Source organism: Mesitornis unicolor, unplaced genomic scaffold (genome assembly GCF_000695765.1).
Source record: "Mesitornis unicolor isolate BGI_N332 unplaced genomic scaffold, ASM69576v1 scaffold24919, whole genome shotgun sequence".
NCBI classification, from domain to species: Eukaryota; Metazoa; Chordata; class Aves; order Mesitornithiformes; family Mesitornithidae; genus Mesitornis; species Mesitornis unicolor.
The window spans coordinates 1-14,285 of NW_010206899.1; the positions used below are offsets into that span (position 1 = coordinate 1).

General features: G+C 41.7%; 1 protein-coding gene across 1 annotated transcript; it reads right to left on the minus strand.

The window, feature by feature from the left end:
• Nucleotides 1–817: 817 nt before the first annotated feature.
• Nucleotides 818–11,708, minus strand: SIPA1L1 (signal-induced proliferation-associated 1 like 1; the record flags this gene model as incomplete). Its single annotated transcript, XM_010191952.1, has 4 exons — nucleotides 11,509–11,708; nucleotides 6,557–6,681; nucleotides 3,705–3,823; nucleotides 818–1,257 (listed from the first exon to the last, which is right to left on the minus strand). Coding segments are annotated over exons 1-4 (884 nt in total), but the record flags the coding sequence as incomplete, so codon positions are not given.
• Nucleotides 11,709–14,285: the final 2,577 nt, after the last annotated feature.

Genomic DNA, 14,285 nt, shown 5'->3' on the forward strand with positions numbered 1-14,285 from the left:
TCCAATCCCTAACAGTCTGGGATTCTGTGATCCTCCTTGAAAGAGCTGTGGCTTTTTTTCTTGCTTCTGGTACGACACAGATGAGTATTTTTCAAAAAGCGCACTGAACAGTTTTTGGGAAATGGGTTAGGATAATGGTGTCAAGTATTTTCTGCCTCTAGCAGCTCTGATTAACTTGTAAAGCGGGTATCTTCCATCTGAGGTGTTCAAGCACATTATACACATACTTGATATTGCCAATTTTACAAGTGGGAAAACGGAGGGAGAGAGGGAAGGTGACTGTAATGTGTCATACCCACAGGCTTGCGGCAGAATGAGAACAAAATCTACACGACAGCACTCCCGAGGAGCTTACTCAGTCTTGGTCATACCGACTGCAAGAAAATTTCTAAACAAAAAGACTGGGAGAAAAAAATGCAAAGCATCCTCAACGTGAACTTGCTAGACTAAAAAAGAACCTCACATTGATGAACACTTATATTAAATATTAAGAAGTGGACTGATCTCCTTTCTGATACGTCTATGAATTGCAGTTCTTGCAAGATATTCCTTATGAACACATCAGACACGTGTCTGTCTTAGTTTAGCAGCAGCAGTATGGAATATGCTCTCAGAAACATTCTGTAGTGTTATAAGCAGTAGCAGATGTGAAGACTAAAGGCAGTTTTAATTTTCAAGCACTCTGCTCAGTAAAAAAACAGTGGTTAACCTAAGTAGAGACCCCTCTTCAACATCCACTTCTCACTTTCGATAGGTTGAACAGTGAGAATGGGAAGATGAGTGTGGAGGGGTCAACCTCCTAAGAGGTGAGAATTACCTTGTATGTGAGACAGCATCGCTAAGACTGTAAGCGCTGTTCTCCCTCGTCAGAGGATTGGAGGCTGGTTGACTCTTGCTGTGAATGTCCAGGCTCAGTGAAGACTCGGTCTTTCGGTCCATGTGGCTCTCCTTCTCCAATGTCCTGTCCGCAATGGACACCACTTCGCTGGAGCTGTGCCACAGCGGTGCCACCTTCTCCTTCGTCAGCCCCGTGCGGGGAGACGTTGCTGCCCCCAGGGAGGCGGTGCTGCCGTGGCTCGGCCCGTAGGAGGTGGTATCTATGCCGCTATCAGCTGATGTCCCCTGAAGGTAGTTGTAGCTGTTCAGCTCCGACTCGGTGCGCTCTCCGCTGTCATACCACTTCTCATCGCTGTGAGCACTGGAGGCATTGCTGGAGAGAGTATTGCTGCTGGAATGGCTGGAGTAGTGGCTGTCAGACTGAAGGAGAAACAGCAAGCAAAAAAACCCCACACTTTTAGGTTTATTTCAGAATTATGGCAATAAAGAGGAGAAGGAAATGATTGACCACTGCACAGTGTGTGCTCTTCTACCTTAAGGTACTGGATAGGTACAATGAGGAGAAGAAGAAAGTCTCAAATTTTAATCCCAACACAATGAACGTGCTCTGTTCTGGGCGCACATAAAAAGCTTTCACATGGATTTGGAAGCCATGTCTTAACTGTTCAGGGAAAGCTAGAGTTGCTCATATTTTGCCCCAAAAACACTTCACTCTGTTTCCTTTCAAGCACAGTTCTGCTCGGCCCCATCCAGTCAAATTGGCTGAGCCGTGTAGACTCTGACTTGGTTTATAACTACTGTAATAAAAAATATTCTAAGACTCCAATGTTTTCGAACATGAAACATAACCCATCCACAGAAAAGTGCACTTGCTATTTTAGTAAACCAATTGCCCATTAAAAGGTTATAGTAGGGCAAGAAAACCACTGCTTTGCCTAACCCTCTGTAGGAGGGAACATTTCCTCCTCAGCAGGAGTGTCCTCCTTGGCAAATGACCACTGAAATGCCATTGAACTCATCTAAAATTGTTTTCCAAAAGGCAGAATTGCAAGGAAGGAAGCTTTAATGCAATGCTCTTAAGTTGTCCCATCAGGGCATGCCAGTGTCCGGCTGGTCTGTACTCCCTGTCCTGGTCACAATTCCACGGTGGGCACTGCTGGAATATCCCATTACAGGAAGAACTTCTTGCCATACACTCCTCACCCCTTAGTAGTTCATTTGCCTTTGTGGTATTTATACCCATCTGAACTCCTGAATTTTGGTTTCCATCTACAGAATTTACCTATATAACCACACAGAAGCAGTTTTCCAGTAGGCAACGGACCCATTTGGTGACAGGATGGCCTAGGAATAAGGGAAGGGATGGAAAGGAGACTTTGAACCACCTTTCCCGTCCCTCTACCCATGGAGTTTTATCAGACAGGCACGGGCAGAGATCCTAGCCAAAGATAAGAAATTAGATACTGTTCTGTTTTCATTGGAAAAAGAGGGAAAATAGAGAATGGGTGTATACCGAGAGGAGGAAATATCAGCATCCACATTTCTTATTATGCCAAAGCAAGAATTGACAGAAAAACAGGAATATTAAGTTGACCTGGACTCCTGGTTATTTCCAATTAAAGTGCTCTTCATTAGGAACTGTATCACACCCCCCATCCATCCACATAATAACACATTTGCTTTAACAAGTGACTAAAGGAGAAGAATGCAAGCATTAATAATTCCAGGGCTGCACTGTGCAGGCAGGCTAATGAGCTATGTGTTACACCATTACACAGTCAAATACATCTCATGAAAAATGGGTCAATCTAAATAGAAGAACTAGTTTGTGCTCCTAAGAATGAAGATAGGGGTGGTGGTGGTGGTTTCTTTTCATGTTGTGGGTTTCTTTTCTTTAAATAATAAAGATGTATTGTTGTGAATGAACTTGAGAGCAACACCGCCAATTGTATTGAAAGAAGAATGCTGGTAAGCATTCAGTAACGGGAACCAATTAAAGACCCTCACACCTACATAAAAGCAACTCATACTTGCAGTATAATCACACAACTCTGTATTTCAGCTGCTCATACAAGTAAATAAAAAACCAAGCGATACAGCTCATTGGGTAATTTGAAGTTTTAAAGGCGTTTGGGGTATTTTTTTTTTCTAGTGACTTAAGTTTCAAGACATTTTAAATTTGTGAACATTACTGCATTTCTCTCTGTGTAAATCTCTGTGACAGCCTCCAGAAAGGTGTGTATAGCAAACTGTGAAGGCAGAAAGGCAGAATTCACCATTTAGGCCTTAAACATGAGTAAAACAAGAGATTTTTTTAAAGATGCCAGCAGGCCTCTGGGACAGAGTCTTTTTAACAGTGTACAACAGGGTGGGTTGTGGAAAGGCAGTTATAGTTATGCTAGATGAGGAAAATGGGGAAAATACAAACGCAAAAGCAAGATCACCATCCTGTTCTAGAGAAGCAGCTTTCCACATGTTGCATTATAAAATATATTAGTAAACTTCAAGTCTCACACGTGAGGCGTAGGAATAGGTTTGTAAACTCCCACAAATCCTCTACTTATCACAAGATAACAGACAAGAAGTTGCTGTTCAACTGGCAACAAAACTGTGTGAGCTGAGCAGTATTTCAGTAGGTTCTGCTTTGCTTCTGCAGGACCTGGGAAACACCAGCTCTGCTCTTCTGCTTCCTCCACGTCCCGGTAAAGAACAGGCCTTGAGGATTTCTTTTTGACCCTTTCTTTTTTTTTAACTGACACTCTGTAACTCTGAACAACCCTTTTGGTTATCAAGAGCTTGTGGAGCAAACAATTAAATAATGTTTAATTATCGCAATAAAGAATAATTCCTTTTTTAGGATAACTTACATGACCCTGCTTATTCGGAGACAAGTGAACCACAGGATCCTGCCTCATCAGTCTTCCACTGGGGCTTTCTCTGAAGGACGGCAGTACTTTAGACACTGCTGGGAGGTGGCACGTTGGTTCTGCAATACAGCACACAGCGATGTACCGAGGAGCACACGCAGAGCAACAAGCTAAGACAACGCGTAACCTAATTGGACGCTGCCATTTGTCCCATTTTCAACACTGGGCACCTCGTATGAATTCATTCCAAATAAAAAATATACACATTGTGACAAACCACGAGTGAGGAAGTGAGGGCCCGTTCCTGCCTGGCGTAAATCAGTGAGACTTCATGAAAAACCAGCAGCCGCCATCCTGGCTTCTGTTAGAACAGCCCGGATGGCATCGTGCCCCCATTGTGCAACAGCATTATATCTGAGCACTAAACCAGCTGAGTATTCATTTGCACAGTGTATTGACATTGTATCTCTATATGCACATTGCCCGTGGACAAGAAATTAAACAACCTGAAGGATCTACAGTTCCTTAAATTGTATTCTACGCAAGGCAGGACAACAGCAAAAGTCTACAGTGGTCACTGAAATGAACACATTTTCTCCAGTACAGCTACAACACACGTTTCTGGTGAGATAGCAAAGACCTGTTGAAATCACAATATCCCCTTAAAAACTGATGGGAATGTGCAAACTGCACAGATGTACAAAGGGAATACTTATTAAACAAAACCTGACACAAATGGATGGGATTCAAATCTCTCATCTTATGTGGACAGTCACAGGGGTGCTCTTTCACAACTGAACTTATTCTTTCCCAGGTGATAACTATGGAGGACTAGGCAGTGTTCAGACACAGCCCATCAGGTGATTGCCCAAGCTCAGCATTTTAAAAGAATCCCTCAGTTGTGGTTTTTCACATGGATCTTCTCTGCAATATTCTGCACTTTTAAAAATGGTGGGTTTAAGTAGAATATGCGCTTACAAACACCAAGTATTTCACAGCACCCATGGTAATGAACAGTGCTTTCCCCAACACGGCTACGGTTTGTTCATCTTCATCTGCAGCATGACTAGCTTACTTAAAAACAAATGAGAAAAAACCCCTAACATTATAAACAGAAATAACATTTAAAAAAAAATAAATCAAACTTTATTCCCCTGGCAAGTGGTAGCAAGCAGTGTTGGTGCACAAAGAACTAAGGTCTTCTGTAGGTAAGAATAGGCCTAGGAGGAGTGAGTGTGTGGATTCACTGCACCTAATGTCTTATTTACCTTGAGATAGATTATCCCAAGTGGAAGTGTGTTTATTTGTCATAGAACCAAACTGTCACCTAGATTCACCAGACTGGCAATAAAGCCTCCAGTCAGATGCAGCTTCCAACTGTGACTCTATGAATGCAGGACAATACACAAGAGATGAAACACAGGGATTATAAATCAGTATGCATTTCTTAGCCTTTGCCAAATGCCGGAGCTACCTCTTCTGCCAAACATTTTTTCCTGTTCTTTTTGGCCTTATTTATTTATTTTACTAATATGGTGACACCTGACATTGCAGAACAGACCCCAACTCAGTGCCAGCGCCAACACCCGACTGTTGGTCTTCAAAAGTAATGCTGAGGAAGAGATCAGTTCTGCGTGTGTCATTACCATCAGACAGTATCAAAACATATGTGATTAAAAATCCTCCTGTCAAAATAAGAACTGCAGATCAGCATCACAGCTTTTTAGTGAGAAGTACAGGGGGAGCTGTGAGGGTGGGACTGCCAGATGGCTTCAGCAGCGAGGCACAGCGCGCTGGGGCTGTGAAGGTATGTGAACAAAGCACATCTCCAGAACTTGATGTTGGTGTTTGCCTTAAACTCCTCCTGAGCTCCCTGCACCTTATTCTGCGTTAGCAGAATCCATTTGTACGTGTTAACTAATCCATTATAAGGAACAAAAGCTGTGAGGCAGTCAAATTATTATCTGTATGTGCAATAGTAAAAGTATGGAATTGTTTAATCCATGGTAATAAAAGATTTAAAAAAAAACATGACAAAACCCACGGTTTAGCAATCTTGACCACCGTCACCATGTTGCAACAATGCTGCATGTAGGCAGGACAATTCCATTGGTGTCAGTCTCACTGGCACCCACTCAAGTCAAGCCATAGCTGCAGCCAAAGGTCTATGTGTAAAAACTCCAGATGAAGGCTTAACAGTGCAAATTCTGCAGTAGCCAGCTGTTTTATGGAGTTAATGTGCTCCCTCAGCTGACAGCTTAATTGCCAAGTGCAACGAAAACGTATACACGGGTGGAAGGCGATTACCAAGCTACAGATTTACTTCACTGTTTAAACTTCAATTGCACTTTTTCCATTTTGGACATGGTATTTTTATAGCCTCAGTGATCAAACAATTAGTTTGCGTTTGCACAGCACCATCTGAAAGGGAGCATCCTAAGCACTTCAGACAAACTAAGCAAGAATTCAACTAAGCCAAGCCACCCGGGAGAGCAGGTGAGGTCAAAAATGTCCTCAATGGCAAGACAAATTAGTAAGTGTGCCTACCCAACCGCTTCTAAAAGGACAGAGTGTTGCAGGGTAAGAGCGTTAAGGTAGATTTAGTCCAACAATCAAATGAAGAACTGAAATCAGTTCTCTGTCAGGTGATACTCACAGGCCTTACAGAAGCAGGCTGCAGGAGCTAGGTACATGCTCCAGATCTAATTACTCATCCTGATGAACAAGGTTAACTTTCAAAGACACTGAAAACACAGTTCTTAAGAGGGTTTCCTCTCTCTGCGAGGAGAGCTATTGCCAAAGTCACCCTGTGGTTAGCAGCACTTGCTGATTATAAGGAATTAATTACCTACCCATCTGGTCAGCAATACTATCCTCACTTCTTTGCCAGCTGGGTGTGGATTTGCCGCTACCACCCGTGTCTGATTGCGTGTTCTGCCTGTCAATGGAAGCAGGGGATCTACGGCTAATTCCAAACCTGTTGTAACACCCCAAAAAACAAAGCAGATGATTATTTTAAATAGGCATCAATCTTACATAAGGGGGAAAAAAAGCACTTTTAAGAAGTTAGTGTCAAAAACAGGGCAGAGCAATGCATAGCACAACCACTTAAGATATTTCTAATGCTTTTCCATTTGCAGCTCTCAGGAGCCATTTAGCTCTAACGCTTACGATTACAGCACACGTTCATTTATTGAGCATCTTTGATCAAGAACATCTGGTTACAGTGCGTGCAATTAAACAAAACAGAGCAAAACATCCAGAAATAAAATGATTCGTTTTCATTGACAGAAAATGTTTACATGGAAAGGTGACCAGACCTTACACGGTTACAGAAAATTGACCACAATGAGTAAAACTTGAGTTTGGATAAAAGCCGCGAGGTGTGTAGGTCAGGAAAAGGTATCAAGGATGGATCCCTTTAACTGGGAAAGCACTACCTCGAACTAATCAAAGTGAGCATCACTTTGTTGGGACAATCCCACAGATCCCAGCCACTTTCCTGGGTTCTAAGCAAAAGACCAGTAAGGTCACACCGAGGTGATGCAGACATCCATGCAAGCAACATCGATTCATTTGGGACAAGATTACACTGCCAAATATTTTAATTAAGCATTTATAAAGTTGACTGTATTGGTCATGGCTTCCCAAAACCCGAGGGTTATTAATTCTATAAACTATTTGATCATAAAATAATTTGAGTGAACTACTGAATACAGCTGCAGGAAAGCAGGGAGACATCTGTATCTATTGCCGTAGAAGAGAGCACACAGAGCAAGAGGAAAACTGTTCAATGCACTTCTTAAATCCTGCTAGATTAGTCAAGTGGATTCCAGAAAGTTCAGTAACTTACACAGCAAGTTATTCATAAGTTACTTCAATAACAACACAGCAAACTCAAGGAGAACCATCTAATAAAGGAGACGCAGCGCCTCTGTGCCACACCAATGCCTCATATGCCTAAAAGCCTGTAAGGATTAAATCTGTCATTCTGTATTACATATAGATCACAAGTCTGTCAGAACTACAGTTTCGTTCAGAATTAGCAGACCACTCATTAAGAATTTGTCGAGAATAACACATTGCTGATGAGGTTTTGTTTTAATTGGGTATGACCTGAGGGAAAAACAATCCCAAAACTCTGCATGCGCAGAGTAACACCCAAAAAGGATTACAACAAGCAGATACATTCTCAATATTTCAGGGAGTTTCTCCAGTGTAAAACAGGTATCTGCCCAGCTTCAGAACAAGCTCAGTGTGGTTCTCTCATTTGAAAGTTCACGTACTTGTTAACTGAAATGAACCCACCAAGGAAATATACATTTCAAACCAACAAAATCCCACTCTTATCCTTAAAGAAAAGCAGCTGGAACACGCCTGTGCGTGCAGCACAGCTTCAGAACATCCTCTTTTGAAATCTGGGCCTCAACATTTTTATCCTAACATGACTTTCCTTTTGTTCACCGCTCCTTGGTGCGGCCAACGTGGTCTGATGAACAAAAAACAGTGACGATGACCTCGATATATCTGCCCTCCGAACACAAACAACTTAAACTGAAATTACATTAAGGGACTAATGCTTTTGCTTTTCTATTCACACAGACTGTAGCTGGGATTTCACTTAATCAGATGTCTAAATTAAACATGATGAACTCAACACCAGCTCAACAGGTGCATAAAAACTCTATAAACACAACATTTCAAACGCTGATTATTTAAATACCGATCTGATGTAATTTTCAAACCTTTAAGACTTGTAAAGCATTTTGGGAATAATCTGTTTTCATAAGAAAATAACAAGAAGTTGGTATCAAAAAGAAAAACCCCAAAACCCCAAGAAACCTTGGTGCGATGGAGTTGCGCTGCACCAGTATTTTATTTTCTATGCGTTATTCTCTTATCTAAACCCCGTAACGTTCATATGTATAAAGGCAGTCAACTTTGCATTTGGCGTATTTTATCACGTGGGAATGTCTTAATTTCAAGGTAAGAGATATAAAAAAACCCACCACGTTTCTAATTTTATTTCATTAAAAATCAGTGCTCTACTAATTGAGCAGCAAGAAATCTTTAGATTGCCTTTTTCACGTGAAGTGGGTTATTTAAAAGCAGGAATAATAAATTGCAGGTGGTGCTATATTCTGTGCTGCTTAAATATACAGCCCATTGGGGTGTGTAGGAATGAACTCAAAAGAGACTCAAAGGAGAAATCGATCTGGATCTAAAGAACAGTGAAATTGTTTAAATACACATTTTATCTCTATGTCATAAGCGGAAACTCATTTTGGTAGTTTTTAATTACGTGTTTACATTCTACAATGGTTTATTACATACACGTACCTTCAGGTAAACGCAGGGTAAGTACATGAAACACACATACACATCAAGATCAATGTGGGTATTCTTGAAGGCAGTGACGTTTTTGCCTATACCCACGGACCAATAATCCCGAGGAGGCAGCAGTCACTGCTCTTACCGATGTCTGACAGAGGTTGGACTCACACCCATGCTTCCAGCCATTTAAGTTTCACAAGCTTTCCCAATCTGTCACATCGCGCAGCAGGAAAGAAGCGTATACACAGATTATGCAGTTGAGATTTCCTGCACAGGGAAATCTCAGGGCCTGGCACACCCAGAGCACACTGGAGCCTCACCTCAGGAAGATCACCTTCAGGACATGGGGCCCTCTCAGCCAGGGACCCTGCTCCAGCCCATCGTCCCCTTCAATATATTAGCAACTATAACATCTCCTCCCTATTTTAACAACATCTATAGGTTAATCTGCCTACCACATCGAACATCACTAGAGAGCTGCCTTGAACCTGGTCTCTCAGATGAATCTCAATGGTTTTTAGTAATGTGACAGACATTACTTTGCTCATGGAGGTAAGGCAAAGTCTCCTTCATTATAACACTCTTCATGCTTTCCATTTAGCCTGGTAGAAAATGCCTGCAAAGTCCCCAGTAAATATGATTCATGTGTACAGGGACAGTATGGGAGGCAAAGCACTTTTCCTACGAGAATAGAACATAACAGTCAAATAATTGGAGTTCAATAAATTAGTTTTCTTTATAAAATAGTATCCAATAAGGAACACGTGACGTTCATGTATTAATTACTTCTCTCATTATTCCATTTAAGCAGTGTTTCCTTGTACCGAATTAAAACTTCAAAATCAGAAAGGTTTTCTAGGTTTCTAGGACACACCTCTCTGCTGAACTTGCAAAATGCTCCAAGAATGCTGCAGCCAACACATGTGTGTCATTAACTTAAAAGACGGAAAAGGGTTGGGATGGGTGCTGGCGTGCTCCGAGGCCAATCCAAACCAAAACACCCCAGCGTGTCTGAAAATCCCTTCCTACTCAAGCAGTTCTGTTGTGATGGTCTGAGGACATATGGCAGCAATGCCTTTTTTGTAGAGCAAACGCCGTAGTTGGAACAGAGCAGACAAGATATTGGGAGCACAAGCTGCTCTTCAGAAGTCAAGGCAACACATAAAGTGCTGCTGGCACGAATGAGCCAGGAAGCGTGCAGCATTTAAAGAGGTTAAGTGCTTTTTTCCTGCTGCAGAGCCCTGGAAACACTTCTGTCCAGTTTCCTTACAGTTCAGTTTAACTGTATTTGTATTAGGAGCAAGTCTCCTAATGTCAGTAGGACTTCAGCACAAACTTAAATAACGACCTGAAGAGGTCTGAAAGTCTCCTGAACCAAAGTCTTCATGGAGGCGTGCAGCAAAGAAGTGATGGCCCCTTCAGAGAACCTCAAACCGAGCTGCAAGGAGGACAGGGAGGACAAATCTTCAGTGCTCTGGCACAAGGAGCAGCACTTGTCCAAACAACTGCTCAGAGCAGCATTCGCTGGACAGACACAGAGCAGTGCTCCCTTACAGGCACCTAAACAGGCGAAAGACCGTGCCTTGTACTGAAAAGTTCCTTACAATGGTGTTTAATCTTACTAATAATGTACTTTTAAAACAGAAAAAAAGACATTTCTACTTTATAAGCGACCCAAACCAGAATGAATTACACACAATGACCCGCAATGTCCTCAGGACGACTTCAGAGGGAAGCTCTGCAGTGTGAACTATCAGCAGTTTTGCCCCTTTATCTTCTCCATAGGAAGTAATTTGGAATGTGGTAGACAGCTCTCCTGCTGCCAATTACTTTTTTCCATACTTAGAGATGCTTGATTTATTGCTCCTTTCAGTGCTTGCTGAAAATTATACAGATTTAATTTCTTCCTCTGCAGTTGCCCCTTACATTGACATTGGATCACTTCAGAGAGTTTGAAGATTTCTGGGAAGTTGGAAGAGTGCCTTAAAACACAATGACTGAATATGAGAAAAGGATGCTAGCTGCAGATTACTTAGCACTTTCGTGCCTCCACGTCTGAAGTCCTACTTGCACTCAAAAGTGCTTTGCAGACCGTGCTAATAATTGAAGCAAAGTCTGAAATCTATCATTTATTTAACCTTGGAATCTAAGCCTGTGAAACGAAGCAATTTGCAACATGAAACCAGTACCTTTAACAAAGACTTTTAAATACATCAAGGTCCCAACCTGAGCAGCCGCGGGCTAGGATCAGGGAGAGAGGTTATGTTGCAACGGGAAAAGGTGGAAGCAAGGGAGTTTGAAAACCTGACTTTTTCAAGAAGCATGACAGTGACATTTGAAAACAAACGTGTTTTAATGCGAGTAAATAACAGCTGACAAGAGGCTCCTTTAGTTTAATATACATTACGACAAATGGAACAGGGAACGAAAAACCTGCCCGAAAAGAATATGAAAAAAGTCTGGTGCCTACCCTTCTGGCATTGATTTTTGCCTGTATGTGCCCCCAGCAGAGCCAGTCTCACTCGAGGATGATAAGCTGCTCGGAGAGTTACGACACTGTTGCGATCTTGCTAAGGCAATGGAGGAAACGGTGACGTAGACATCGGAACCGGGAGACAGCCTGTTGGGAACAACCGCACCAGTCAGACCAGCAACAGCCAACAGCAACATGGCAGTGCAACGGGTGATGGACAACTTCACGCGAACTGCCACCTCGGCAAAACACGCCGCACCACGGAGACAGCAGAAAACAAGTCGGGTGAGAGATCGGACATTTTCCCCTTATTAATCTACTGTACAAAACCAGCTGCACAAAGCTGGATGCAGAGGAGTAAATAAGAAGAGGCGCAAGCGTGAGAGGAAAATCCCAGCACGCACAAGGAAAACGTCCCAGTTCCTCAAGTCCTGATTTGTTTTTGCAGATTGCTTGTAAGGAATAATGAAACATGACATTCTTCTCCCAGACACCAAACCAAACAAAATATTTCTAATTCTCAAAACAAACCCTTGGCTGGAATTTAAACGAACTGTAGGGAGCTCTCTATGCAAACACTTCCAAGAATACCAAGCTTATCTCTATGCCACCAAACTTGTCCACATTAAATCACAAGGAGTAAAAAAATGTAACGTTCTTTATAAATACATTAAAATCCCATCTAAAATACTTAACATTCTAATGCAGAACTATCTCAGCATATCAGAACTCTGTCTGAAAACACAGACCTGAGTCCTATGAAGCCTTCTCCTGTTGGAATAACTGTAGAGCAAATCAATGGGCCAGAATTGCAGCACATGGCTGGAAGAAGCAGGCTCAGACTGCTCAACTTGTGTATCCTGTTCTGCAGTTGGAGGCTTTTTAGGATCATTGTCCACTTTGTGCATTTTGTTCCCCAGACCCCAGCAAAAGCCACTGCTGCTCGCTAGTTTTTCTGTTCTACTGCGTGGTGACTGAAGCCATTCACAACTTCTGCAGTGATTCGAGGGGAGTTTGAATTCAGCCATCCATGAACATCAAAATCCTGCTGTGAATGCAAACCTTTACTCATTTAAACTAGGAAGAATACTGTCACTTACACAAGTTAGTCAGCAACTTAACTTTTAACATTTAACAACATGAATATTGACTGCAGTGATATAACACCTTAGCTTAGCCACTTCATCTACGTATCTGTAAAGGAGAGGAGGATGGCAATCAGCTCTCACACAATACAGTACAAACTGTGAAAGCTGAAAACCTCTTCTGAAAATGGAAAAACAGCTTTGCACTGATTAATAATGTTAATTATGTACGTGTGTATATATATCCAAAGAGTGTGTATATGTATATTTGTATCAGATGTGCATTTATCTCCCTCGGTACTTTGCAAAAAGGCAGTAACCTAATATAATCTTAAAAAGGAAAGAGAAGTAGGACTGGCCCAAACACCCAGATCATCTGGAATTTCATGAACTAATGACTAACAGTAACTCTTTTTCCCCAGATAAGAAAGGCATGATCTAACGTCTGACCATCACAAGTACCACTCCAAATCCAGTAATGCCTTTCTAGTCCACAAACTGAATTTAACTTCTCGCATTTATCAAGAAACTATTTTGAAATATTTGATTGCAAAGGACACAGTTCCAAGAGTTGGAAACGTGAGGAGCCAGGACTCGGGCAGTTCATTTTCCCAGTGACAGCCTTAAAAAGAGAGAAAAAAATAATTCGGCCAACAAAAACAGGCGTTTTCAATAGGGTTCACTTCCTTACATAGGCACAGTTCTACTATATTCAGTTCTACTTGCAAAGCAATGCACAGTTTAAAAGTACAACTTTTTCCCCCAATACTAAATTAGAATTTATGGCAAGGAAACCAATTACTTCTCAAATAATCTCTGTAAAATAATTTCCTGTTGGAAAACGCTTACATTTTCACTTCAGATTCAGCTACGCCTTTTCTTTACTTCCTGTGCCTTACCAAAAAGCGACAGGGCCGTTCAGATGGACTGTCACGATTTCAGAGCTGCGTCACGGAGCTATAACTCATTTACAAAGATGAAAGACCTCGAGGGCAAACCAAATTGTATTATAAATGGGGTCTGAACAACAGCCATGCACAACCAGTCAGGCAGGACGCCCTGTTATTCAAAGCAGCAATACGTTTTGTTGGTGCACTTCACAGTAGCGCTACAACACATCACCAGTGAGAGACATTTCATTTTATGCAGAGTATATAAATAAGACAAAAGAACTTCAGAGTAAATAATTTCAAATTGACTTTTTGAGCTGCTTTGAAATCTGCTGATGAAAGGCACTTGCCAAGACAAAAGGAGTATTGTGTTAACAGTATGCCCCACAAGTTAAGATATTCTGGGCTTGTCTTTTATTTATAATTAAAAACCAAGCTAAAACAAGCTATTATCTATTTCAAAAGACACCTTTAAGAAGAAATTCCAAAATGGTTAAGTGCATGAGTCCCATAATTGAATTCTAAAATAGGCCAAACGTCCGTTGTATTGAACAGATACAATTACACTGCAGCCGATTGAACCGGGATTACACCACGCATGATTTAGTTCTAACAGACCTGGTTCATCCTGAAAGGACCGGTTGAGTCTTGCCAAGTATGGGAAGAAAATCACCTTTTGTGCAGACAGCGAGTGGGATGGGCATACGTTTATTTTATTTAGCGTGACAACACAGACATTGAAAGCACCCGTCTTGCTCTCAGCAAATCAATCTCCATGTCAGCAGCTGTACTTTTCCCC